At 47.2% G+C, this 27,206-nt stretch overlaps 1 protein-coding gene across 1 annotated transcript in view; it reads left to right on the forward strand.

Moving 5' to 3' along the window:
- LOC144116060 (nose resistant to fluoxetine protein 6-like) overlaps positions 1 to 26,692 on the forward strand; it is a 38,763-nt gene extending 12,071 nt beyond the window's left edge. The window contains exons 2-15 of the mRNA XM_077650721.1: positions 1,997 to 2,223; positions 3,229 to 3,355; positions 3,460 to 3,547; positions 4,891 to 4,991; positions 7,622 to 7,801; positions 11,629 to 11,722; positions 13,903 to 14,001; positions 14,493 to 14,661; positions 15,942 to 16,021; positions 21,465 to 21,587; positions 24,589 to 24,709; positions 25,156 to 25,342; positions 25,448 to 25,590; positions 25,945 to 26,692. Coding sequence (XP_077506847.1) covers positions 1,997 to 2,223; positions 3,229 to 3,355; positions 3,460 to 3,547; positions 4,891 to 4,991; positions 7,622 to 7,801; positions 11,629 to 11,722; positions 13,903 to 14,001; positions 14,493 to 14,661; positions 15,942 to 16,021; positions 21,465 to 21,587; positions 24,589 to 24,709; positions 25,156 to 25,342; positions 25,448 to 25,590; positions 25,945 to 26,127 — 1,922 coding nt within the window. The 3' untranslated portion in view covers positions 26,128 to 26,692. The remainder of the gene's footprint in view (positions 1 to 1,996; positions 2,224 to 3,228; positions 3,356 to 3,459; positions 3,548 to 4,890; positions 4,992 to 7,621; positions 7,802 to 11,628; positions 11,723 to 13,902; positions 14,002 to 14,492; positions 14,662 to 15,941; positions 16,022 to 21,464; positions 21,588 to 24,588; positions 24,710 to 25,155; positions 25,343 to 25,447; positions 25,591 to 25,944) is intronic.
- Positions 26,693 to 27,206: the final 514 nt, after the last annotated feature.

Consider the following 27,206-nt stretch of genomic DNA (forward strand, 5'->3'; position numbering starts at 1 on the left):
CGATTGACTCTGGTTAATGACACAGCAAGCAGTCAGCTCCCCGTGATAAAAATAATCCCTTCTCCTTAATCCATGTTTTTACCGGCAACGTATCCATGTGTAAATTAAAAAAAAAAGTCTTCACACACGCTGGCACCACCATTTTCCTTACACAAAGATCGGTACATTGGCTCTTGGAAGACACGATCACGCAAATCTTTGAGCAGTTGCTTACGCGTGACATTTTAAAAGTATTCCAAACTGAAATGAGCATTTAGAAACCAGAAATTAAGATCATTTCTTTCAAAAATTGACTTGCACTGTATCGTAACCCATCTACAGGGGAAATAACATAATTTGGCAAAGCCGGAGAAAGGCTGACTTGAATAAAACTTCGCAAGAAAGGGTCGCGCTGATCCCAAATAAACATAAATCTTGACACCACTTGCCTCAGGTACAAGTGCGGCAAGGCAAGATTCCCCTTTTTCCCAAACGCACAAAGAGATGATCAGGCTTAGTCCTCTCCCATGAGGACTGTTAAAAACTGCGAAGAGACGATGAAACTTTTGAATGCTAAGTCGAGAGCACGAAAGGACCTGCAGCAAAATACACACTTTTCAAACCACAAATATATTACATACGTTTGTTCTTGCAAAAATAGGCAGGTCCCCTCCTGGCCATTTCTGTGTACGCGAGGACGACTTCTTGAATCTTTTTTTCTTCCAAAAGTAATCGTTATCTCGATACCTGCCGAGAGGAACCCCAAGGTATTTGGAAAGGACATGCGACCATTTTGCACATGCATGAAACCTAGGCGCTGATGCCCAGTTTCCCTGCCAAAGGCCCATCCATTTGTCCTGATTAACAGTGCTATCTGTTACATCACAAAACCTGCGAACAACTGATGCATCGCACGTTCTATGCTGCTCTGGTCGCTACAAAAAAAATGGCCGCGACATCTGCCTAAGCGAATACTTTAATTTCGCAGGCTTCGGGTTCGAATCCGGGAATACAGGTGTTATTTATTACATTCCGGCAAAGTGGCTCTAGGTACATAGCAAAAAGTAACAGTTACAATGGACAGCCCTGCCGCACGGATGCTCTAACCGCAATTCTGTCTGTAAGCTTCCGGTTAACAACCAGAATCGTTGTACAGTTACTATGTTATCTCTCCAATACAGACATGTTCAAGCCGCCGCGGTGGCTCAGTGGATATGGCGCTCGGCTGCTGGCCCAAAAGGCGCGGGTTCGATCCCGGCCGTGGCGGTCGAATTTCGATGGAAGCGAAATGATAAGAGGTCCGTGTACTGTGCGATGGCAGTGCACGTAAAAGAACCCCAGGTGGTCGAAATTATCTGGAGACCACCACTACGGCGTCCCTCATAGGCTTAGTCGCTTTAAGACGTTAAGCCCCTTTAAACCAAAGAAACCTAAACCAAACAGGCATGTTCAAAGATCTTAATCAATATCACGGCAGACACGGTGAAAGGCCTGTTCTAAATAAATTTTCAATATTCCGACTCGCCTAAAATCGGCATCGCAACATTCTAGTATACTCCGAGAGACAAGAACATTGGTGAGGACGATCCGCCCTTGAATTCCGCACGTCTGGTGGGGGCCTACCAGGATGTCTATAACTGACTGCAATCGTTTGTCTTCAGCTTTTAATAAAAGTTTACAAGCAAAATTAGTAAGCGTTATCGGCCGATAACCGAGTACTTGCTTAAGCTTAGCAGGATCACACTGCTCCATCCCCGCAGCCCTACACCCCGCGCGCTAGACTGCCAATCTCTCGCGCTGGGTTTGGGTGCCGTGGTCTTCATCAACTTCCACACGGGCATCGCGAACAGATCATCTTCGCTGGCCACTGCATATGAGCCGAACACCCTGCGGGTATCGTGCTTTCGCATTCGCAGTACGTTAGCCTTAAGTACCCTCTGTATTTTTATTGATGAAAGAAGGCGCAGGTGGGGTGATTTTGCCCTGGGCCACTATCTCATGCGCTGACTCCTCGCAGTCCTGGACGCCATGGGTCGTCCTCCGGCCGGTTTGTTGGCAGGCTCGACAGGCGCCCTGGGCGCGTACGACGAGTGCCTGGCCATCTCGGTGCCCGGCGGCGACGAGCCGACCTCTGCAGAGGCCTTCCGCGGCCAGTACTGCACGCTGTACGTGAAACCCGAGATGACCGACCGCTTGATGGACGTGCTGCAGCGCTTGCTCGACCAGTATCCGCCAGCCCTCCGGGTAAGGAACACAAGCTGGTGTAGGATTTATGCCACCGCGCCACCCAACTGTCCCGCCGCTTTCCATTGTGCAGCCGCCCTGCTCACGACCTTGTGGATGTATTAAGGGGACTCTGAGGACAAATAGAAATTGGAGTCCTGTATCGCTCTGCTGGCCAATCACAACAGGAAACGAAATCAACTTTTTTTCAATATTCATAGTCCAGGTTTCAAAATTCTGGAGCTTATAATTTGTTTCTTGTGGTTAGCTTTTTGGGTAGGCAGCAAGAAAAGTTTTAAAAACAGACCACTTGTTTGTCGTGGAGCAATTCTGTGCGGCGGTCCTGAATGCGCTCGAAGCTTCAGTAGGAAACGTATGCAGGTTTATCTTGCCTTTGAACGCGCAGTTTGAGCACTGCGGAAGACACAAAATGCAATTGCTTTTATGTTGCCTGTCCATACGCTGTGTGGTGCACGCGGAAACGGATATTTTATTAACCTGTTGCCGTGGCTGCTTGCAAAACGCAATGCAAAACACAACAATGCACTAAAAGCACTGCGCCACAGAACTTCGGCGGGAGTCGCAGGACTTAGCCGGGCACCGTCCGCCAGTATCATCTTTAGGTTGGTTCCGGACCCGAACGCGTGGTGGCGACACCGTACTCGAAAGTTGCGAATACTCTTCCTGCTTGCATTTAACGATACCCCGTGTTTCGTTCCCCGTGTTTCGTTCGTGACACTCCAAGGTTTTAAAAGTTTTATATTCATCCAGATGCAAGAAACCGACAAACCACTATGGTGGTTTTCGAGCCTTTCAACGCCAACCCGCTCGGCTATGGGCGCTCGGTCTGTAAGAGACTCTCGAAGATGCGGCAAATTTCAGTGGTAGCTGTATGCATAGCCGCCACGATCATCAATAACATCACTGTGAGGCGGAAAAAAACGTCAAGCTATATAGCGTTGAAATTCGCAACATCTTTGAAGGTCGCCCGGTATTTTTTTTTTTTTGGCTTTGCTCGCTTTCCAGAAACGTGCGCAGAACGTGACTCAGTTGAAGAGGTTTTACGACCACTGGTTGGTGGGAGGAATGCGCCTGGGCGTTTGTTTGCCGTCCCGGTGCTCCGGAAAGGACCTCAAGTACATGGTGGACAAATGTAAGCAGGGCTAACAAACAGCTCCTGGGCTTGCTTCGCGCTTGCCGAGCTGCAGGACGGAAATGAACTGCTTTATCCATGGTCTCTTTCTCTCTTCCGTGCAGTTGCCAAGCCGTTCAGGATAAACACCAAGGTCAGCGCGTGCGCCGTTCAAAAGCCCGTGACCTTCACCACCCTGCAGCTGTCCCTGATGTAAGCACCTTCCTTCTCTCTCTCTCTCCCCTAGCAGGAAACACGAAATTCATGAGAGTCTCGGTGACGAAAAAATGAAATGAGCGCAATGGTTACCAAGAGAATGTCACGAAAAGAAATATATTGATAAATTTAACCATGGTCTCCTGACATGTCCGAACATGTTTACAGAAATGCTGATACTATTTATTTTCAGAAGAATGAAAAAAAAGCGGGAACAGGAGTAGGTGGGGGCGCTGTAGAGAAATTTTGAATTACATGGCATGGGTACCGGGTGGCGGTGTGGCGGCGGATTAACAAATGGCTCAAATTAATCATTTGCGTATTTAATCCTCATGAAAAAAATCCAGTTAAAGAGCCTTAGAGCGTCGCAAGAAGTGTCCGAGGCCGTCACTTTGTAACGGAAGCTTTTACTCAGGGCGCGGAATAAACGTGAAAATAATGCGCGCGAAAATCAGAAAGCCTGTGGCATGAGCGCCTGTTATGAAAATTCGCGCCTGACGGTGAGCCGGAGTCGGCAGTCAGCGCGCGTGCGCGGCCACAATCGAGGGCGTCTTCGGGATTTCGCGAGCGGTGCATGGCGCGTGAAGTCTAAGCAAAAAAAAAAAAACCTTAATAATAAATCGACTCTTTCGAAAATCTGCACTGTTTGCGTTTCGTTCGAGGCTCTATAATTTTGCGCAATTGAAGGAGTATCATTTTCCTCCTCTAAACATGCTGCTGCTACTGTTGAAACTTTTGGCAAGAAAGTTGGTCCAAAATTATTTATCCAGTCTTAACCTAAATTAATGCTTATTTAGTTAATAAATAAAATCATGATCGGGGCGCTTTTCTGTAACGACTATGTTTTCTGGTTAGTTCTTTCACCTCTTTGTGGTTGGTCGGCTCCGCTTTCGATACGGAAGCCGGTGAGTGGCACCAATTGCTAGCTGTGAGCTCTGACGTCACAGCTGATTGCTTCCAATGATAGAGGATCAAAGTATGTATTAAAGCGAAATAATCGCTGCACGATATGGCTCCTTGTTGAAGTAAGCGACCGGCAAGAATATATCGCTTGAGTTGCATTTTCATGTAATGAAGCGACATATTTTCAACTTTTGGTTCACGTCAGGAGAAACACCCCTTGTATTTGCCTTGTTTACCGCTTTTCGATTCGAGCAGACCAGCGTCGTGTCTCCTGGTCGTGCGGATGAATAATTGCGCATTGGTTTTGGTATTTGGGTGTTTTTGTTAAAAAGGTGTGTTTTTTCTCTCGATTGGTATGTTTTTTGTTTGTTTTTTTACTCTGACAAGGTCAGAGCTGTGAAATCGTGCAATTATACTTGTCGTCGCCTCTCTCTTAGATGCATGCTGTGCGTTCTTGGCTTACTGCTGCTGTCAGCAACGAGCCTGGAATTGTGGCTTACGTTCGTTCAGAGTGGATCCAAGAAAGACCCGGACAAGCGTAAGCTGTGCACTTCCCGCTTTCAAGCTTTTTTCTGCTGCCACATTTCTACTACTGAATTTTTCTTCGCATCGCACAGTGTACAGCTTGCTTGTTTGGTACCGTTGTTAAAATGATGCAGCCAATGCGCATTCTCTTTTCGTAAGTGTACAGCCACTTTCCTTGCTATATGCTGTACTCTGTTCTCTGTTCTTTTTTTTGTGTGTGTGGCCAGTATTAGCCTCGAACGTTGCTAGTCGGTGTTAACAGAATATCTGCAGCCCTTACGTTTAGGCGTGTGCGAATAGAACTGTTTCGAAACCTTAGAGAATACGAATACAGTCTAGCTTCGCTACCGAATCGAATGCAAATCGAATAGTGAAAGAACCGAATTGAATACGAATCGATTATTTGCGTGATTGTTCGCTACCTGTGCGAAATTCGTACAAAACGAACATTCATGCGAAACAGCGAAGCGCTAGCGGCGGCGCTATAACTCGCGGAGGTAACGCTGTAGCTGTCGAAATGCACACCACTAACCTCCACCATAGGCGCATGCATCACGAATTCAGACATTAACTCTGTGACCATCATGTCTTGCGTATGAGAGAATTGTCTTTTGCTGCTGGCGGCTAACAGGTTAGCGCCACATGTCAGTCGATGAGAGAGACGTGAATTTTAGCCATGGCCTCCGAGATCGGGCATGAAGGCGCAGTTTGTGGAACCTGGCTGAACCCTGTGGCTTCGTCCAGCCTTGGAGGTCGTATGTATGAGAATAATGAACCCCGTCACACGAAAACACCGCGGCGCGGTGCTGAACCCTCGTTCTTCCCGCGCGGACCGATCGCGACAGTATGCTATGCGGTGTCGCAGGGGGCCCTGTTTTCGAAACAGCAGTCGAAGTAAATTAAGGCGTGCCCTATTCGAACTTCATGCCAATTATTCGAGAACTATTCGAAAACTCGAAGCACCTATTCTGTTCCTTTCGAATAACTTTCAAAATGCGCTTCTCGTTTCGTTCAGCGAATCGCGAATAGGAGGATGGTTGATTCGCTATTCGAAAATTGGGAATGTTCGCACACCCCCTGCTTATTTTATTTATTGCGTGAGGATGGTCTTTTAACTGCTTGAATAATCTCCATTACCAACTTGCGGTTGGCCTGCCAACGCTAACAGAGCCTAATTAAGAGTGAGCGCAGGAAAGACAGTTAGAGACCTATCTAAACGGAACAATAGGTAGACGAGAGATCAAGCTGGTATTAACCCTGTCATGCTCTATACGCATCACGTACGATACAGGATGCACTAAAAACGTCTACAGTAAGCGAACAGAGTGCACAGGACGAAAGCCGGGCCCAGGGCAGAAGAAACATGCTGTAGAGGGGCAGAGGTATTGGGGGGGGGGGCGCTTGGTCAACACCAGCCGACATGAACAATAGAAGGAGGTGCAAATTCTGTCCGTCTCTTTCCAGCGTTGTTTTTTTCTTTTGTCGCCTGGTGTTCAACCATGTACCAGCTGGCTCAGATCTCAGCTCTTCTACAGAGCACAAGATCGAACGCTCCGACTGTGGAAAGCGAAAACCGCACTTTCCAACATTTTTCTCAAAGCAATGGGAAAGTGTCTGTCGGTTGCCGAAGTTTTAGAAGGCGTGCTGTTCGTTCACACGCTGCAAAAGCTAACCCTTTTCCTTCGGAACAACTTAAAATTTCAGTGACCCTACTGCCTGAGCAGGTGACGGAACAATGTTGAATTCTACGCATGATTTAATGTGTGCGCCTGTGTGTATACTCGCATGCAGTTTAATTGCTAAACACATTTTATTTCTTTTAACAAGATGAAATATTTTGTCAGCAATCTTCAGCTTTTTACATTCCGTCAGTATCGGGTCTAGAAACTATGAAATGCTTGAAGATCTACCCCATGTTTTCATTGCCGAGGCTAATACTTTTGAAAATTCGCCCGTTGCGCTTTAGGACCAGTCGTTCTACGTCTCAGTACTTGTCCTCCTGGCAGGTACAGCTAATTCTGTTTTCCACTGATGGACGTCGAGGACATCTTTGAAGACAAATCGCATTTCGTAATGCGAAGCAACTCTTTCGAAGGTCAAGCATGCTCAGCAATTCATGAAGTTCTGAGCTAGAAATGCTCTCGCTCGAGTATAGATTATCAAGCGCTAGCCCTGAACAGTAAAAGAAACCTTGAATGCGTATTTTCTACGTCATGTGATGCGTTCGTCGCTTCAATAAACGTTATTTCATTATTTTACGGATACTTCAGGGGACACGTACGCTTAGTGGAATGAGGAAGATGTCAGATTCCATAGAAAATAAAAATGAAGTAATATGAGGTACCATTAAAAAAAAAACTTGCCAACGAAGGAGACATTACACACGTCTGTTTAGCTTGGCCCGGATGCCTCTAACAATAACTTGGGGCAGCTTTCTCGTCGTTTGGTGACTGCGTGATGCAGCCAACATTACAACGATGGCGCTGAGAGATTGTCACGCTGCTTTGCATTTCCAAAACGCCGAATGCGACTCCGCAAAAGGTGAGTGCATAGAAATGGGGTCCGGGCGTTCACGTGCATGCTGGGGCACGGAGCCTTGCCGTGAAGGGCGTGCTTGTAATCCGCCGGTGGCCCGTCACGCAGCGCTGTGCCTGCGCCTGCTGTTGACCTTCTCGGTCATCGACAACACCAGGACTCTGTTCAGGCGCGCCGGCAGGGAGACGGAGGCGCACCGACTGAGCTGCCTGCATGGCATCCGAGTCATCTCCTACCTGTGGGTCACACTGTGCCACAACTACGCCATCATAGACCCCCACGTCACGGGTGAGCACATACATAGCTGCGCCCCTATCGCCAAGCGGTATGCGTGATGACACACAGCGCAGTGCGCCGTTGTCTCAGTTGGCAGCTGCTGAAATGGCACGCACTCACGATAATGGATTGGCCAGGGTCTGGTTGTCCTTGTGTTTCGTTTTCAACTGTGCTTCTTACGCTGCTCAATTCAAATGCGAGCCAACTAACGGACAGTACCCGTGGGAGTTGTGCATGCCCTAGCTGTGTCCATGAGCAGTCCCGGCCATATTTCCTATGGCAATCTACGGTTGCGAAAATGTGAGCAGGGGCCGTACTTTGTAAGCTTTATTTTGCCTCTTTGCCATTGGCCAGGCCCGAGCCAGCGAGCAGGGGCCTCCCGCATGGATAGGGCGATAAAAGAAGGGAAGGGGAAAAGAAAGCTTACAAAACACGGCCCCATGTGGTGGCTACATTCTGTCTCACCACTTTTTGACACTAAAGTGAAACCCGCAGTTGGGCGCCAGCGAATCAGGGGCTCGGCACCGCCTCTGGCCGTTACTGACCCGGCATGCGACATCCAGGCGCAGCCCAATCACGCGCCGTCAATTGTGACAGGCGAACAACTTTGAGAATTCAGCTCTTGATTTGCTGGCGCCAGTTCTAGCCTTCACTCTATCGGTAGCAAATTATGCGGCACAAAAACCAGCATTTCAACACAATGACGATTTTGCACAGTTTCGCTGCAAATCCAGCGGTTTTCTACTCATCCGGGCCCGAACTGAGACGAGCCCTCTCGTCGAAACACTGGTCAGCAGACCAGACCCGCCATTTGTTCATTTTGTACTGTTCGAGAATTCCATCTTCGCTGCTCTACAGTGCGCCAAATGAAGAGTGATCGAGCGATGCTCATTTGAGTGGTGCCTCTCTGCTAATCTTTTTCAACGAAGTCAGCTGGTTTTTCAGGGCTGCGCGGTGAGGATGGCTCTGTCGCACGAGCAGTGCTGCCAATCTTTGATTTGATTTGATTTATTTGTTTCCTTCTAAAAGAGGAATAGAAGCAGGAGCTAAAGGTTAAACTTAACGACACCTCTTACCCCTTGCAGCGTGGCACGACAGGGATCGATTTACACGGAACTGCATAAAAAATTGGAGGGACACTTATGCTTCGCGTTAAGGGTATGACGCGATAGCTTTAGTGGGTTAATGCCCATGTATGTGGAACTGGTCATTCTCAGCTTTATATTCATAGATCTATGGGAGTCCTCACACCACTCCTGGTGCGCAGTGCGGCAGCGGTTAAGCGATGCGCCACTGCGCTGCGATGGGAGGTGCTACCACCGGTGGGGCTTGTGCGACCCTGGTTGCTCTTGCCGGGAGACCAATCATTAATTTAACTGCCACCTGCTACGATGGTTCGTTTGTTCATCATCCGGTGGCAGGTTGTGATGACGCCACAAGGTTACGTGACCTAGGTGGCCTACCTGCTGCCTAGGTCACTTCTCTGGGGATTTTTCATGGACTCACAGTCAACGACACCGACGACACCAGATTTTCTGCGACTCGAGCTTTTTAACGCTGTTGCGTTGAAATGGTTAAGATTAGAAGCCTTCAAAAAAATAACTTCAAGGAGTCTTCGAGAGAAGTTGAAAATTGTCCGCATGTGACGATATTTGTCCTTCTTGTCGCAGCATTTGTCTCAGGGCAGTGAATTTGCATGCAAAGCCGTTTTCCCCAGCTGGGATGCTGCAAGAGGTTATTAGTACCTGTGGGCGGATCAAGCTTGCTGTCTCAGGAAATCATTCCAACGTCTCTGCAGCAATGGTTGCTTAGTACAAGAGGCACGCAATCTGAGACTGCAATTACATGTGTAAGGCAACGAGTACTTATGCAACACGTGTTTTCAAACCCATCGTATTCCCAAAATTACCGCTTCACTTAGGCTCCTGTATTGCTATGCTTTGTAAGTTTGAGGATATTCACACCAGAAGTAGATAAATGCTGAAAATGATTGAGAGCATTTAAACCGCCTCCCAACCGCTTTCCAAATGTCGCTTAGTGCGTGCATTTATTCCAGCTCTTGTCAGGGTGTGCTCCCGGAGAATCCTGGGAAATGCCAATTTCTGTGGACAAATAGAATGCTTCATATGCTAACTAAGCTGTATAAGTATGGCCCCGTTATGAGCTGCTCTGCGGTGTTGCAGTACCATCTGTGGAAACGCCTTTGGCACTCGGTAGCAAAAAAAAAATGAGTAAACAAGCACTCGGAAAGGATCAAATACAGCCTGGAATTTATGTCCTCCCCAGCGCGGCCTAAATAGAGCTTCTGGTTCGTTAAGCGGAACCCGGTCTTGAACGCATTTGCGAAAACTGTGAAGTTCCCATCAAAACAATGACTCCAGCGAGGTCATGTATATGACGAGCGACTTAATTCGGGTGCGAACTTGCGAAAAAAAAGAACAAAAATTAGAGCCGCTAACGTAACCTCAGGGTACGATGAGCGATCGGCAATAGCTGTTTTGCGAAATGATTAACACAATGGCGATCAACGCCACGCATGACTGCCACTGGCACTGAACCAAGAGAAATAACCGCAGTGGCCTGTCAATGATTGGGCGCGGATTCGTGGCTGAGAAGCAGCGTACAGTCTGGGTTAGCGCCGCCGGTTCGAATTCGGTCGTGCAAGTTGACCTTCGACGGAGGGTGGAGTCCAAGGTAAAGTGGCCGTGTCCCCGACCCGGCAGCCTTGTACATGTATGTTTTTGCTCCGGAATGGTGCATTCGGACAGGACGACGACGACACCGGCAACGCGAAACCAGGGGAAGTATAGGCTAATACATCTAGCGCTGTAAAATTGTTTTGAGGCAAACATGGCAAGCGCACGTGTCGCTGTTTTAATCTCCAGTTCATCTGTTTACAAACATCACTCTGCGAATCGGCAGTGGCTCGAGTCTCTTGCCTCACCAAGCCATTACCCGTATGGCAATAGGAAACCGAGACCACAGAACCGACACGCGTTCTTTACGTGTTTTTCTTTGAAGCATACATGCACTTCTCGTAGGCTGCATGGAATAAGAGCGTGCACTACGTATCCGTGCTCTGCGCGGCAAACTAGACCCGCGTATATGATGCTGTTCATGAGTCCGAAATACGTAATGCTTCTTGTGTAGGCGTACGGCTCAAAGTCTCACAGTCGGGGATAGCCCATAAAAACAACAATTATGAGTTAGCTGGGCAGTAAAATGAAGCATTTGAAGAATATTTATATTTTATCGAAAAAAAAAGAAACGGGGAACAGTTCGTCCCTATAGGTCCAAAAAACTGGTAGGAAATTCCGTATGCAAAACAGATACATTTGGCAAAAGCGCTGGCGAGGCAAGGGTAAGCATGAAGGGAAGGGCACCCCGGCGAGCGGGTAACCGGCTTGCATCGGCTGAAACGTTTGTAACAAGATCCTTAACGCGCCTTTTTAGAGAGTTCTTTCCAGATAGCGTTCCTTGAACAGCGCGTGATAAGTACCAGTCAATAAAATTTTGCTGAAAATGGGTTCAGTAACCCTTTGAGGAGGGGGTTCTCGAAAATAATATAGCCACACCGATGGTTCTTGCATGTCTCTCTTGAAGCGCAGAAGTTTTAAAAAAATTTTTAATCATAACGGTGGTATTTGCATGCTTTTCTGTGCGTGCGTGACTCAAGAAACAATCAACATGGATGCTTCGCCACATGTGATTGTGACACAAGTATATGCACAGTGATAAGATACTGCTGTAAAGGTTCCTTTTCGTTGCTGTTGATACGTTGCTGGCGTCACATAAAGAGCAATTTTCGCATTATCGTTTTTTTTTCTTTCCGTGTTTAGTGCAAGGGATGAAAATACTGGACATCATTGATGGTTTCGCCTTCACAGTGGTCGTTAACGGAATGCTGTCCGTCGAGACATTTTTCATTATGAGGTAAGAAAGTCGTGCCACAGACGACATTGTATCCACTGATGCATTATGTTAGTAAGGCGAAAAATAATGCTGATACGTTTTTAGCGGCCAAGAGGCATTCATCGATGCCACGGAATAGGGAATGCAAGATAAACTTGAACGAAAATATCTTCGACAGAAGTCCGTCTGGTTGGGTTCTTGAGATAGTTGAGAGGAAACTGACGCCAACCAATATTTTTAACTTTACCCAACATAAACTTCACACGCGTATGCACGCTGGCAAGCACGCACGCAAGCACACGCTAAGTAGTAAGCACACGTTCAGTAGTACGGTGGTTGTGCCACACGAATATCGCACAGTGCCGACTGTGTGCCGTCTTTATGGTATGCTTGCGAGCTGCTTAGCGCGTCAGTCAAGAGGCATGCAGCATTCGCGCCACCAATTCGGGACACGCACGCTTTACAATCATTTTTCAGTGACGATTGCGACCTACAGATATCGTTGCCACATACGTTGCACAAATGCTTATCTGTCTTATTATTATTATTATTATTATTATTATTATTATTATTATTATTATTATTATTATTATTATTATTATTATTATTATTATTATTATTATTATTATTATTATTATTATTATTATTATTATTATTATTATTATTATTATTATTATTATTTTCTAATCACAAATAAATTGATATTCTGATTGGTGCGCATTCGTATGAACGGCAAACATGTGAACCAGATTCTGGCAACCCTTTGTGTCACAAGGTGTCATGAATGACATGGAGGATTCACATATACGGCAAAAGTTCTACTTCGAAATCGATTGTTTTGTTGGTGTTTGGCGTTTAAATGGACACTGAGGCCAAACTGAAGTTGGCCTGTATCCATAGTTTAATTACGCGTTCTAATGACGAAAAGGCTATTCCCACTGAAAGCTGAGCTTTTATTGGCTAAAAAAAAAAAAGACAAGGAAGAAATGAAACACGAGTATCGCCTACACCGGCCGTTTGTTGAAGATTGGCGCCCGACGCAGAAGGTGCAGAGGGAAGAGGAGGGCTCGAAGCGAACGCGGTACGCGAGTGGAAACAAACGCCCTGTTGGCACCCTGGCTGTAAAGCTGTAATTCGACGCGACATGCGTGCCTTCCTCCATACGTTTTTGAAAAGCAAACTGCGATGACGTCAACGTCTAGCGATAGCTCTTATTAGCTCGTCCCTCAATTTGCGCCAGCGTCGGCGTCCGCAGCGCCGCCTGCCGCTGTCCACCTGCCACAAGCTTCCTCGTTTGGCTCGTAATGGAGATCCTTCCAACTTTTAGCGGAGTATAGGAAGAGGGTGGGAGACGAAGGGTGGCCCAGTGGCTTGGGCGTCCGCCTTGGCTGCGGGAGGTGGTTAGTTCGGCCACCGAAAGCCACCATAGTCCTGCACTGCACTGCAGTCCTGGGCAAGTCGGGATTCACCTCCGGCTGTCTGACTTTGCAAGGAAAAAAATACAGAACATGTCTGAAGAATTCTTCGCTGTCACACCTAACTCTAAAACATTCGCGTTACACGCTTAAAACCGTCCTGTATTTTTTTTGCCATCCTCTCAGGCCAGGCACCGCCATTCACTTCCAAACTGTGATCATGGATTGTTCTTCGTTATATGCGTCATGAGTTTGTATCGAGCGGTGGTTAGAAAGCGTCCCGTTCTTTTAGTCCCTTTTTCGCTGCAATAAATGCGTTATTTGCAGCCCAAGAAACGTCAACATAGTCGGAAATAGACAAATTATTTTTGCAAAGAACAAAGATGGGATGGACCTTTCCTCGGTGTCTCTTTAATGTTCAGAAGCTGCACGTGCATGGGCTCTGAGGAACAGTGAGGCGCTCCGATTTAATTTCGACCACCTGGAACGTACATTGATATCGCCCAGCACATGGACGTTTTTGCATTGCGCTGCCGCCGAAATTCTATCCCCCGACCTCGGTGTCGGTCGTCAGCCGGACGCCAAAGCCACCGGCCCACCACGGTGGGCGCAGAAGCATTTAAACGAAGCTAAGCAGAGCGACTGTGTGAATGAATGAATTTGGGCACTTATTAGCGAGGTCTGAATGATACACTGATCGCATGTCATCGTGTCTGTTAAATACATGTAAATCTCGCTAATGTTCATGCCCCAAACAAATTCGCACTTTTATTTCAACTGTTGCAGTGGCTTCCTAGTCGCCATTGGGATTTTGAATGAAGTGAAGAAGAAGAAGAAGTCTATTTGGTTTCTTCTTCCAGTGACCGCAGTTATGCGGTACATCAGGTGAGTGAGCATGATTCGCAAGCTACAAGCAGAAAATGTTTTTCTTCTCTCTCTCTCTATGGATATGAACGCATTAAGTCGAGCACTGCTGTTTTTACTACTGCACACGTTACGAAATGTTTTAATTCATATTATCGTTTGTTGTTGTGAACGCTGTTAATAAAAATTGGTCCTTACAACTGCCAAAAAGTACATTCAAGCAGTTTCCTGATTTCTTTTTTCTTTTCACCAAGGTAGGTCACCAGTCCAGTTAAGGTTCTACATGACTGTACTTACGGTGCAAAGGTCTAGACAGATGCATGCATAAAGAACTTGGGGCTCTTCTCCATTCATTCCGCCACTGTGCGTCTACTGGTAGCAGTAGAGACCGGATAATCATGATCTCCCTGAGTCTCGTGGGGTGGTTTGACGACTGAGCTGCGACGACGGTTGGCGTATTCCTCGTTTGTGGGCGTGAAGAAACACAGGTGCGCGCGCCTTTTCGAGTGCAGGCTGACGGTGCCCGGCGTGTTCCTGGTGGGCATATTCTTCCTCTACCCGCTAGTAGTGTCGGGGCCCCTGGTAGACGACCTGGTCCAGTACCTCGTGAACAACGTCTGTCGCCGCAACTGGTGGCACGTGCTGACGCACGTGTCCAATCTGCGTGACCCGGTCGACGTGGTGAGTGCAGTTCATCCAGAATGTCACAGCTGTCCGGTTTGTACTTGTTGGTCCTTCTTGATGCGAGGTAAACAGGTAGCGCAGAATTACGGGCCGCAGGATCAGATGGCCCTGCCAGTTATATTATGCCATCTGCCATGAAATGCTCCAGATGGACCAGCTGAATAGGTGCCTCTCTGGTGGGTCATCTGGTTATAGCGAAGGTCCGCTTATAGACGCGACGGAAGAAAAGCTTGAAATCAAGCTGCGCTGTAATACATGTCAGCGTGTAAGATATGAAACTGACAAAGCATAATGGCACTGCGTTTTTTTTATTTTTATCAAACAGCTTGCCATATATTTTGTGACGAATTGTCTGTTTCTTTTGGACTGAGGCGGTTAATAAAATTTCAGTACCTTAATTTAATGTCGCTCAGTGGCAGCACAAAAACGCCTGAGCTTAACCATATTGCGTGAGAGGCTCATCGGAACAAGCTGTATGCCAGTAACCACTCTTCTGAAGCTGCATTCGTGGCACTATTAAGTAAGGCTTTTTTTTTCTTTTTTACGTACGTCGCATGAAGATCTTAATGGAAACGGATGCTTACGTTTTATTCTGCGCTGAGCCAGTCGTCTTATTGGAGCGGGATATTCTTTCGAGAAGTAGGCTCGATTTGGGTTACAACTTATAGAGAAGAGCGTGCACTGGGGAAGGCCAAAACTAGCTTCCTGCGACCCCCACGAAATCGCGTTATAGGGCACCCTAACGGTAAGAGCGAACGCCGCTGAGCATGTGTCTTGTGCGTTCGTCTGCGCCATCGTGGAACGGTGCCCGGTGAGCGAGGAAATCAAGGTAACAATGATTTTTATTATTTATTATTATTTACAACATACTGCAGGCTAAGCACCCAAGCAGGAGTGTCATACAGGTATATAAAATACAAAAAAGCATGAAAGTACAATGTACAAAACACACCACGCTTGGTAGGACAGTGGAAGCGGTTATTAATATACATGAGATATTGAATCAAAACTCACATTCAAGAACACATCGGAGACAAAAATTACTTCATCTTTTTATGGTCTTAATTCCAGCTTATCCAAAGATTGGAGACTAAAAGCTTGCAAACTATTCCAATCTATTCTAATCTATTCCAACAATCAGCTTACTGTTTGTTGTATGCCTTTAAATCGGCATATTTGACTTCAGACTAAAAAGATCAATAAACGTATTTTGTGTGCGCAAGAGTTTGGTGCAAAAAAAAGCGTAACTTATGACTTTTTTCTTTCCTTAATTGTAGTGCCTGCCTACGCTGTGGTACATAGCCTGCGACTATCAGCTTTTCCTGGCGACTCTTCTGCTTGTATTCCTCCTGGCCAAGTGAGTCCGCAATATGACAAATCACCTCAGGCATTTAATCCTTAACTCGTCTCATTTCGCTCTTGTGTGGCGTTTTGTGAGAGCGCAGCTTAAGAATTTAAGAAGTTCACTTTTGCAAGGTGCGCTCACTCCTGTCTATCTCTCGCTCCCTATTTCATTGAGACCTTTGTTTTATATGTAATGCCGATAACAGGAGTCTCTCTCGCTTCTGTTTAATAACCGTCCCTGCTGATCCGTTATTCTCGAGCGCGAATCTTACGCACCGAAACCGTTCACGCGTGGACAAAACTTTGCGGAATGCGGTGGAAAAAGACTTATTTCTGCTTTGCTTCGCTACACAGCCAGCCGATATTCGTTGCAGCGCGTGGAACATGCATGTGTCCCGTCATGCTTCCAGCAGGCTTTTAAGCAAACTGAGTTGCCCGACCGCGAAGAAATAAATAGTTTAGTGAACGAATGGAGAACTGCAGCTTTCGGGGTGGCAAACATTATTATTATAATTATTTTTTGTAGCAGCTCTTCGAGCGCAACGAAAAGACTGAATTGTCTGGCATGATGCATGTGTGGCAGGCATTGTATATACAATATGCGCAATCTCAGTCACAAGTCTTTGGGACACGGACAAGTCTTTAGTCTTTTAAGCGTATGCTCGGGCAGTTACGGCACCACTGAAGTTCTAAGACTCATGAGGAGTGAGGACAAGAGCTTTTTTCCCCTTCCCACGCTTGAAACTTCAGGCGGGCTGTATAGCTGCGCAACTACGCGGCTCAAAAGCTTACCCTGCATGCAGCCCGCAGAGAGCTGCAGTGTGTAGGATAATAATGATAATAATAATAATAATAATAATAATAATAATAATAATAATAATAATAATAATAATAATAATAATAATAATAATTGGTTTTTGGGGGAAAGGAAATGGCGCAGTATCTGTCTCATATATCGTTGGACACCTGAACCGCGCCGTAAGGGAAGGGATAAAGGAGGGAGTGAAAGAAGAAAGGAAGAATGAGGTACCGTAGTGGAGGGCTCCGGAATAATTTCGACCACCTGGGGATCTTTAACGTGCACTGACATCGCACAGCACACGGGCGCCTTAGCGTTTTTCCTCCATAAAAACGCAGCCGCCGCGGTCGGGTTCGAACCCGGGAGCTCCGGATCAGTAGTCGAGCACCCTAACCACTGTAGGATAATGCCCACGTCACACGAACTGGGTCTGTTGCGAGCCCTAACTTCAGATTTTGTGCCAGACATGGACACGTCAGTCTTTGGTCTGAAGTGCCCTTTGAAAAAAATGAAAATGCTCTATTTTATGCGCGATTACGACGAAGCGGAGGAACGGGATGCTCATTTTTGCTATCAGAAACGCCTCGTTCCATGGCGCTGTCGTGCAGAAATACCACGGCAGCAATACATCCACACAGGTAAATGGAGGCTACAGAGAATGAAAAATGCGAGGACTGTCATTTGATTTCGGGAATACAAAAACACAGTAACGAGATTCAGGTCAGCAAGGAACGACTCCTGCTTTGCTGCATATACAAAAGCAGACAGCTTTGCTGGATAAAATGTAAGTGGTGAAATAAAAGGACAGGAGATCACGCTCGTTGCAACTGAAAAAAAAGTGGGGGAGGGGGGGGGGGGGGGGGCATTCAGTAAGCGATATCGCAAATAACTTGGAGGCATACTAAACGTATACAGCACTGTTTTTTTTTGTCGCTGTTGTTTCTTGTCAGAATCAAAATCAGCTGTGAAAAATTAGTTAAATACAAAATAGAAGTGCGCCAACAGATGTGCTCTGTAGCCGGCGGCGGAAGTGGCAAGCGTACAACAGCTAGAAATTTTTTTTCCTCAAAGCCAACAAAAGGCGAGCTGCAAAAGATCGCTCGCAGCTGTTTCCGTCCGTCAATCGGCGGCAGTAATTTCCACCATGCGTTTGCAGGATATGCAATTATGCGTGCATTTTCAGATAACCCAGTGCATGGTCTCGAAATGAAATTTTTGCTATGAAGAAATCTCCGGGAGCCATAAAAACGAAGTCATTCGATTGAAAATTCCGCGATTACCTATTGTGTAAGCGCTTGGGTTTATCACGAGTTTTCAAAATACCTTGTAATGAATATAAATGTAATATCGTGATGTGTCTCATTTTTATTTTCTCGCATGAGGGATCGGTTCTAATTCAGGAATGCATTTAATAGCGGCTACACTTCCACGTCTCATTGTCCGCACATTTTTGTCCCTGCGTCTTTCCGCACCACGTGAAAACTCGAGCAAGTATAACACGCATGCAAAGGTATAGGTTTGAGTGGGATTCGAACTCACGCCTTCTGGGTGCCTGTACGGGCAGTGGCAACTCGGCGCGCTGAGGCCGCTGGCGCCGACGCGTGCAGACAGCGCTACTACTGCTTTCACCTGGCATGCACATAGTAGAAACTTAAGCGCACTTGCTCGCGCAGTAAGCTTGCAATTAGTGCGACATGAGCAATAGCGCCGTTGCTAAAAACAGGCACTAACTTCGCACGGAACGAAGCACAATGAGGAAAGCAAAAAAGTGATGTAAAAAACACCACACAAGAGATAAATTTTATCCGCTTATAAATGTGACAATAGCCTCACGAGATGACCAAAGAGAGACTCCTTTGAAACGTTGCAGCTTTTCATCCTTTTTGAACGCTTGTAGTGTCTCACTTTGTGATAGGTTCTCTGTTGAGTGCGAGCATGTGTTCGTAGCCTCCCTCGCACGTGCTCTTGACGGCGCTCGCACATGTGCTTGTGGTGCTTGTGGTGTGGTTCTTACGTATGTGATACTTTAATGTGTGTCTGGTTGGCTCGTGGCGTGCATAAGTTGCCTATAAATATACTTATGCCAGTCCCTACCGTCATCGTTCCTTGAATCCGACACACCGACCACACCAGGAGGTTGAAATACGTGGCACTATTGGAAAGTAAGTGAAATTAAAAACAAATGCTGGCGCCGAGACGCACCAGAAGACGCAGATACCTATTAGACACGTCATACGCGCTACGTCATCGCTTTGAGCTTACAAGTGACATAACGAAAAGAGTGCGTAAAGATTTTTTTCTTTAGTGACAACATTTCTTGCCTTGTTCCTTGTGTATTCACGAGATGTAACACTGAACACCGCGCATGCAATCCTGCAATTGGGGCAATCTGGGCGTAGCGCGGATCAGACCGCAAATGTTTTACATAACTGAAAAGCTGAGTGTGCGATACTTTAACCTCTCGCGTACTTTCCGGGTTCTTCGTAGCGCAAGACAATATTTTAAGAAAAAAAATAGGTACATTTTTGGCAAATAATGCTAACATTGCTAATCAATAATTAAATGGCAATAACGAAACGCACTAGCTGGGGTATTCCACAGTTTGCACTGGTTTGAATTTAATGACTGAATTCAATGCTGAGGCTCTTAAACCGCTGGAAATGCGAGAAAAGCTTGACTTATTTATATCGTCGAAATAAAACCACAAATGCCGCAATTTTCACCACGGTAGATCCTTAAAACACCAACAGGGGGCGTGGGTTATAAACATCCTGCCCTTGTCAACGCTCCCGCTCTGGCGATATATACTGGCGAGGCCATGCTCGTACATCCGCAATAAGCCGCAGTCGCTATATCAGCAAGCTCAATGGGTCATGTTTTGATCGCCTCTGGGGTTTTTTGCACTGCCATCACAGCGTGTAAGGCAGAAAGAAAAAAAATCGATGTAAGTAAAAGTTATGTTTTGAGAACCTTGCGTCATTTGTAATTTATTCTGACGCTTTACAACTCCTTAATTAATAGTGCTTGAGTCAACTCCAGCGCGTCAAGTAATTAGTAACGGCTTAAATACTCATGTTCTCTTTTACGTGACAATTTCATTCAACGATAATACTGCTCCTGGTTCATTCCCGCTGCTTTCACATTTTTTTTTAACCCTTGGCTCACGTTGTGCGAGGCACCCCACAGGTTTCTTGGATAATTTTTCTCACAGCATCCGTTTTGGTCATTAAAAAGGGAGCGCAGAATCGAGCACTTTGACGGGCTTCCACTAATCTTGTTTTCTGTCGGAACATAAATTCGGTGGCCCACAGAAATACGGCAGCTCAGGTTTATAAAAAGGTCCCTTCGCGACAGTTGTTGGATTTTCCCGTCAGTTAGTCGGTCTGTAAAACGAGCTATAGCCTGCATTTAAAACAGTACTTGGGCTTAATTAAGTAAGCCGCTAGGAGAGCTAGCTGCTGCGTGTATCGGAAAGTTAGTACCGCACTTGCCTCCGAATGTTAAGTCAAGCGTTTTCTAGAATAAAAAGGGATGCCGCCGGAGCGCTGTGCGACATGGTTTTGCTTTACGGTATCACAACCTCGGGAAGAAGGGAACTGTAGTACGAAAGCGACCGAAACTCCCGGTGGCTGAAAGTAACAGAACAATTACACCAATATTCCTGTTCTGTTGTGTGCGACAGCCACCTTGGCTCAGTGATTATGGTGTTGGGCTGCTGACCTGAAAGACGGGGTTCTATCCCGTGGCCGCGGTGGTCGCATTTCGACGGAGGCGAAATGCTACAGGCCCGTGTACTGTGCGATGTCAGGGCGCGTTAAGGATTCCCAGGTGGTCGAAATTATTTGGAGTCCTCCACTGCGGCATCGGAACCTGTGTGCGACATCGGTTCGTGCACGCATAATATCGTGTGGCGTCTGCTAACGTCTCAGTCTTTGTTGCACCGCGCTATTGGCATAAGAAATGAGCGTCGGAGACCCAATGCGCTAGCACTGCGACAATGGGTAAAAGGGACCGCAGAGAGAGAGAGAGAGTGGGTTTCAGAGACATTTTCAACGTGGCCGCCCCCATATATTGCTCGATGGACGACATTTTGCACGTGGCGCCCCCTGTGCGTTTACCTAATTGTTCACTAAGCTGCAGTTGCGCGCAGGTGCCGCGAGCGCGGTGGAATTGGTAGCGCCCGATGCATACAGCAGTCCTGCGAGCAATATGGCTACATCGCACAGGTTGGAAAGGTTTTAAATACCCTAGTCAGAGCAAGATGTGCGACAGGAAAAAAAAAAGAAAACTCGAAAGGAAGCAAAAGAAGAGTCCGAAAATAACGGAAGGTTGGATATCGCGGATTGCACGAAGCAGCGCGTTCGTAATATCATCAAGGAAGTGAGAAAGAAGGAGATGCGGTTGCTTCTGTACATTTTATACTCTGTTGATGCTGGTTCCTTGGTTTCCTTTGCCCTCTGCTTGGACGCTTGACTTGCCGATCGCGAATGCGTCACGTGGCGCCTGTTTACCCCATATGTCCAACCCCGACATGAGGAAAAGACGCCTGGCCAGATCCTGTACACAAACTCGGAATTCACTAAAGAATTATACTTTCTCTCTGCCCCCCTCTCTTGTTTAGGCGCATGGGTAATGTGTTCGCTTCTGCTGGTCGCAGGAAGTCTCTCGCCGGCGTGGTCTGCCTGGTCGCCGTCGCATTGGGCGCCTGCGTCGCCACGGGCGTCCACCACTACCTCAGCGCATTCGAGCCCCTGCCGTACACGCACATATCTGACATCGAGTGAGTGGCACGGTTCGTTCACCTGGCGGGAGGCACGTGAGACTCTGCAGTGCGTGTAGCACGGGAGAGCAGTCCCGCACCGACGTGAAAACTGTGCGGGGCTGCGATTCCAGCTGTGCCACGTGCTGTGGCTCTGAGCCGCCGCGCGACTTGCAGTTCCTCGTTTCACACGTGCCTGACCTTTGCGTTTTCGACTGCTGCGGTTATATTGCGCACATTTCTTTCAACGAGTTGTGTGTTATCTGGCTGCTTCTTCTGGGCGTTTATTTAACTTCACAGTAAAAAGCGAATGAAAGGAGTATCATCACGATCATCATCAGCCTACGTCCACTGCAGGGCAAAGGCCTCTCCCATGTCTCTCCAAATGACCAGGTCCTGTGTCAGCTGCGGCCACCATATCCTCGCAAGCTTCCTTATCTCATCCGCCCACCTAACTTTCTGCCGCCTCCTCTACGCTTGCCATCTCTCGGTATCCAGTCCGTTGCGCAACGGACTGGATACCAAAGGACTGTATACACCAAATTTTTGCTTGCGTGTTTTCTTCCATCAAAAGATTCTTTGGGCATTATTGTACATGGATCACCCCGCAGTGTTACCCTACGACCACTAAATAATGTATAATTTAATTTCTTCTTGATGTTGTTTTGGTTTCGTCAACCGACCGAATGTTCTGACTCCTGCAAGGTGTTGAAAACGTGAGGCATGAAAAACTGCAATATAATCACAGATGCATATTTTTAATTCACTACAACGCTTAAGCCAGACTGCTTGAAGTGTCAGAATGACACCAAACGCCATATCAGCTGTTCAGTGGTTATATTGCGGTTTTTTTTCGTGCCCACGTGACCTAAAAGCACCTTACACGTCACAGCCACCGTTCGGCCGATGAAACCGAAACAGCGTGATAGAGGAACTTCAGTTATGAATTACTTAGCGGTAGTAGGCGAATACCGCGCGGTGACTGTCTTATGCATTATTACAGAGAAGAAAACATGCAGCTAAAATGACATGTCTATCTATAGTCATTTAAAACCTAGAGTGGCTTTATTTCTTATCTGCATCTTTTGATTACGGCTGCATGAAATCCAACAACTTCTAAGCATCGCCATAGCGATTAAGCTTGAAAAGTTCTAAAGTTCGCCGCACGGGCTCTGCTCCTACTGAAGTGACTGGATGTGGCAGCAATACCGTTTCCGAGAATGCGGTGATAGTGACGGACTGTCCATTGAAGCTGCGGGAAAAATTTTCCACGGCGCAAATCGTATCGCGCGGCCATAAGCAATTTGTGTCGCAGGAAACGCCTCACGGGATGTCGTCTAGCCACATTACTTCGACCTTTACATCAGTATTTTTTTAATGATTTACCTGGGGAGAAGTGCACAGCATGTTCGCCACAGTGTGAACTCATTAAAGTGGTGACAACTAACGCTCTGTTGCAGATTAATGCGAGTGCGCTGTCGACCGCTACTTGAGCCACTCCAGTCAACAACTTGACTGTTGTGCGAGCCTTTAGACTTATAACAGTTGGGGATCTGAAATGGGGTGACGTTCGACGACCGGGGCCTCTGCATGACTCTGTCAAATCACTGGCAACCTTGACTGCAATATGAAGATATGAGAACCCTACTTCATTCAAATAATATTTGCGCGAAGAACGTATATCGTTAAAACAGCATGTACAAAAGGCGAAGACAGTCCTGTCCTCGCCTTTCTACGTGTTGTTTTAACCCTGAGTTCGCCTTTAAGATATTATGTGCAGAAAAGGGAACAGCGCGAACACAGGACGAAGAGAGGAACGTACAACACAGGCGCCGACTTACAACTGATGTTTATTCGAAAGCTGCACACACATATAAACAGTCTCGCGGCAAGCTGTCAGCTTGTCTCAGCTGACAGCTTGCCGCGAGACTACTTATATGTGTGTGTACCTTTCGAATAAACATCTGTTGTAAGTCGGCGCCTGTGTTGTACGTTCCTCTCTTCGTCCTGTGTTCGCGCTGTTCCCTTTTCAGCAATGTTATACCAACTATACCGTAACAACACCCTCGCATATTATGTGCACCCCAGTTCACTTTGTTAGGATTCAAATAAACCCGAAGCACGTTGTTTTAATGTTCCTTATATGATGCGGCGCTGAGCAGCAGTAGATGACATTTTTCAATAAACTCAACTTATGGAAAAACTGATTTAGAGGCTGAAATATAATCTCATTAACATGTCTCCCCTTCTTGAGACAAGTGCCTCAGTTCATGGTTTATGCTGCGCAAGTACATTGGAAATTAAGTGGAGGCATTGCTTCGCTGCCAAATGCACAAATGCACCAAATGCACAAGAGACCAGGTATTTAACAGCAAAGTTATGTATAAGTGAGCTACAATTTGGCCCACGCTGGCAAGTTTTTAGCCAGAGAGGTAGCACTATATGGAGTCTAGATAATCATGCCCCATTTTAAACTCTATATTGCGATGTGTAGTTTCTACGGGAAGCTGTCTTCAAATCACGCCTAGTGAAGACAGCAATTCAGACTGCTAGTCAGTCTTAGCTGCAGACAGTGCATGCGTCTGAGTTTCAGTCTAGTGAGGTTTATGCCGCTTCGGACGCGCGTATTATTACCATTAACTGGAAAACATTTGCGAGTTGGTGTTCCGCATTTATCGATTACTATTTTGTGATTATTCGCGAACACGTCGTGGCGACGCCACCGCCAAAAAAAAAACAGCCTCCGTAGAGAACTTCTGGCAGTTTAATCAAAGGTTATTTATTTTTAGTTGTCAAGGCAGAAAGCTGGGCTACCTGGTGGTTCATGATTAACTTAAAAGATTAGCGCATAGGACTGACACAAAGGCATAGAAAAAGACAGGACGAGTGCCAATTTTTAGTTGCCTACCTTCTCTTGAAATCAGCAGCAGCCCGTTAACATAGCTATGAATAGCACAACTGAAGCTACGGCTCACGTGTTTCCCCTTTCATCGATTGATGGCTTTTATGAATTTCTTCGCAGTCTCTTCTTCAAAGGCCATGCAGCCATGTATCTGTGGCCGACGGGCCACTTGACCTCCTTCGTGGCCGGTGTCCTCGTGGCTTTTTGCTTTCACAAGTACAGCCATGTCAGGTTTGGAAAGGTACACACTTGTTCTGTCTTTATAGTTCGGGAGCCAAATACATACAAAGTGCTTGTTTCCTATAGTTGCATTCCCGCACCTGTACCAGTATTTAGTTTAAACTCTTGGCTTGTTGTGCGGGGGACATCTTCGGTTCACCTAAAATACTTTGGGCATTTGCCCCGAGGATGCAATGTATTGTATCGTCGTATATATCCTCATGCTCCGTCCTAACATAATATACCTCGTTAAGGGGTCCTTAACGGCTAATATGTCGCGATGAATGTTGAACAGAATTCGAAAAGTAAAACGCTGAGAAACTCAGAACGAAGTGCCGGTATTTTCACGTCCGCCTGAGTCACATGAAGCTGCGACCAAAACGGCTTCGATCAACCACCACCATTTGCTTGGAGAGATGCCATGACCGCATGCACAAAGGCCTCCGAGCGACGTTCTTCCAACCCCAGGTCACGTACGCCGTCTGCTGGCTGCTGAGCGTGGCCGGGGGCCTCGCAGTGGTGTACTCTGTCTTCGACTGGAACCACCGCGGCGCGTACGTGCAAGCTTGGGCCTCCACATACGCCGGCCTGCAACGGCTTGTCTGGGCCACGGCTGTCTGCTGGGTCGTGTTCGTCTGCACCACCGGACAGGCCGGTGAGCCACTGTTCAAGGGCATTCTCGCGGCCTCGATCGGCGTGTACATCACGCGCAGCTTGCATGAACAACCATCGGGTGACGGAACACCGCCTCTGTGTGCAGTGCTCGTGAACCGGCTGCTCTCGATGGACGTGTTCGTGCCTCTGAGTCGGCTTACCTACTGCGGCTACCTGGTGCAAATGCTCGTTATCTCCACGAGGCTGGTCACACTGAGGCATTCGGTGTACTACACGCACTGGTCCATGGTTGGCATCTTTTTTCCCAGCTAGTTAGGCATTGCAGTTCGTTTTCGATCACGCGTATGAAATACACTCCGCGAGCACCCATTTGTGTCGCCGTGACACTCTATGCAGTTTTGTGCCTCTGTATCTCATTAGCTTGGCGGGGGTTTTGTGTGCACATGTATGCGTGTGTGTGCGTGTGTGTACATGCGTGTGTGTTGATGGGGTCAATAAAGTGGCCATTTTAGATAGCTGTCGAACATCTCAGCTTATTGAACCAAAGGCGATAGAAGAAACACTCATTAAAATGATAGTAATCGTTAATGGAAAGCCGAACGCTTGCGGTCATCGTGGCTCCTTATGTTTCGTTCTGCGCAGGTGCGGGACTACCTGGGCCACACAGTGCTCATCTCCATGTTCGCGTACCTGATGTACCTTCTGTGCGAGTGCCCCACCGTCAAGCTGAGCAAGATGGCCCTGAGCGGTCTCACGCGCACCTTCAGCCGAGGTGGAAAAACGGGCTCGCAAGACTCGGTCAACCAGAACTGCTGCCGCCTGTAAGCTCAGTCTTGCTCACTGAGCGCGTCTCGAAGCGTGCCTCTCCGTTTTGGGCTCGGGCCCCCGCCCTCGGAGCGACGGGGTTTCCCGGTTCTGCACTTGGTACGGCCAACTTCTCTGTATGCAGTATATCTCGTGTAAATCGTGTAAATCGTGAAACACATCCACCAATGTTGCGGCGTAGGCAACGAAAGCGGCCACATATGCTGGACAAAGCTTCCCTAGTTGCTGCGCTATGAACCACATTATGGATTAAGCCGTTATTGAGGTACATTGAAGAGGGATGCTGCTGCAGCATATGCGAAGCCCAACATCGCCGCTGATCTCAGGTGTCCAAAGTCTACGTGAAAGGGTTGACAGTGGGAGTCAAAATGTGAATGTGAGGCCGGGTCGGTGGGCCGAGTCAAGAAGATATGCCCTAAAAAAGCTGGATGGCCTTTGATAAGATGACCCACCTAGGACGATCTTGACAAAGACCTGTCCTCCTGATGATACGTCGGTCGGTCTTTGTCGGGTGCTTCCACGTAGCTCAGCCTTATAGTAGCTCAACGCCCTCAAAAGGACGAGCCGTCGTTGAATTGCGCCACCGACCATCGATCGACCCGCAGTCGAATAAAACTCTCTTCGCATACACACGCCATTCTACTCATCCCTGTGCGCATGCATGCCGCAACTCATTCACCAAGTCAAGCGCAAATGCATGCCCCAGAACCGTGTCGGCGACGCATTACGCAGATGCGATACATACACTGATCACCCCCATGACAGCATTCATCGGCCAGTATTTCGCCAAGTGCACGCGTACTTTCACCTACAACAGCAGATGCACAAATTAACGGATGCCATTCTGCCACGCGCACATTCCACAGACGATCGCCGTCTGCATGGATAGAAAAGAATTTAATAAAAAAAAGAAACGGACTACACAAGCATGGTATATATTTTGTTTTCGACAATTGATATCGTGCCATTTCCTCGGAGGCGTCTCCTAAAATCTAAGTGAAAGAAAGCGAAGTCACAGTTATCAGGGGCATGTGTACAGCTAGTAAAGAGCTGGTGGACAAATCACCTCGCGGTAACCG

This window comes from Amblyomma americanum, chromosome 1, assembly GCF_052857255.1.
Source record: "Amblyomma americanum isolate KBUSLIRL-KWMA chromosome 1, ASM5285725v1, whole genome shotgun sequence".
Classification (NCBI taxonomy): domain Eukaryota; kingdom Metazoa; phylum Arthropoda; class Arachnida; order Ixodida; family Ixodidae; genus Amblyomma; species Amblyomma americanum.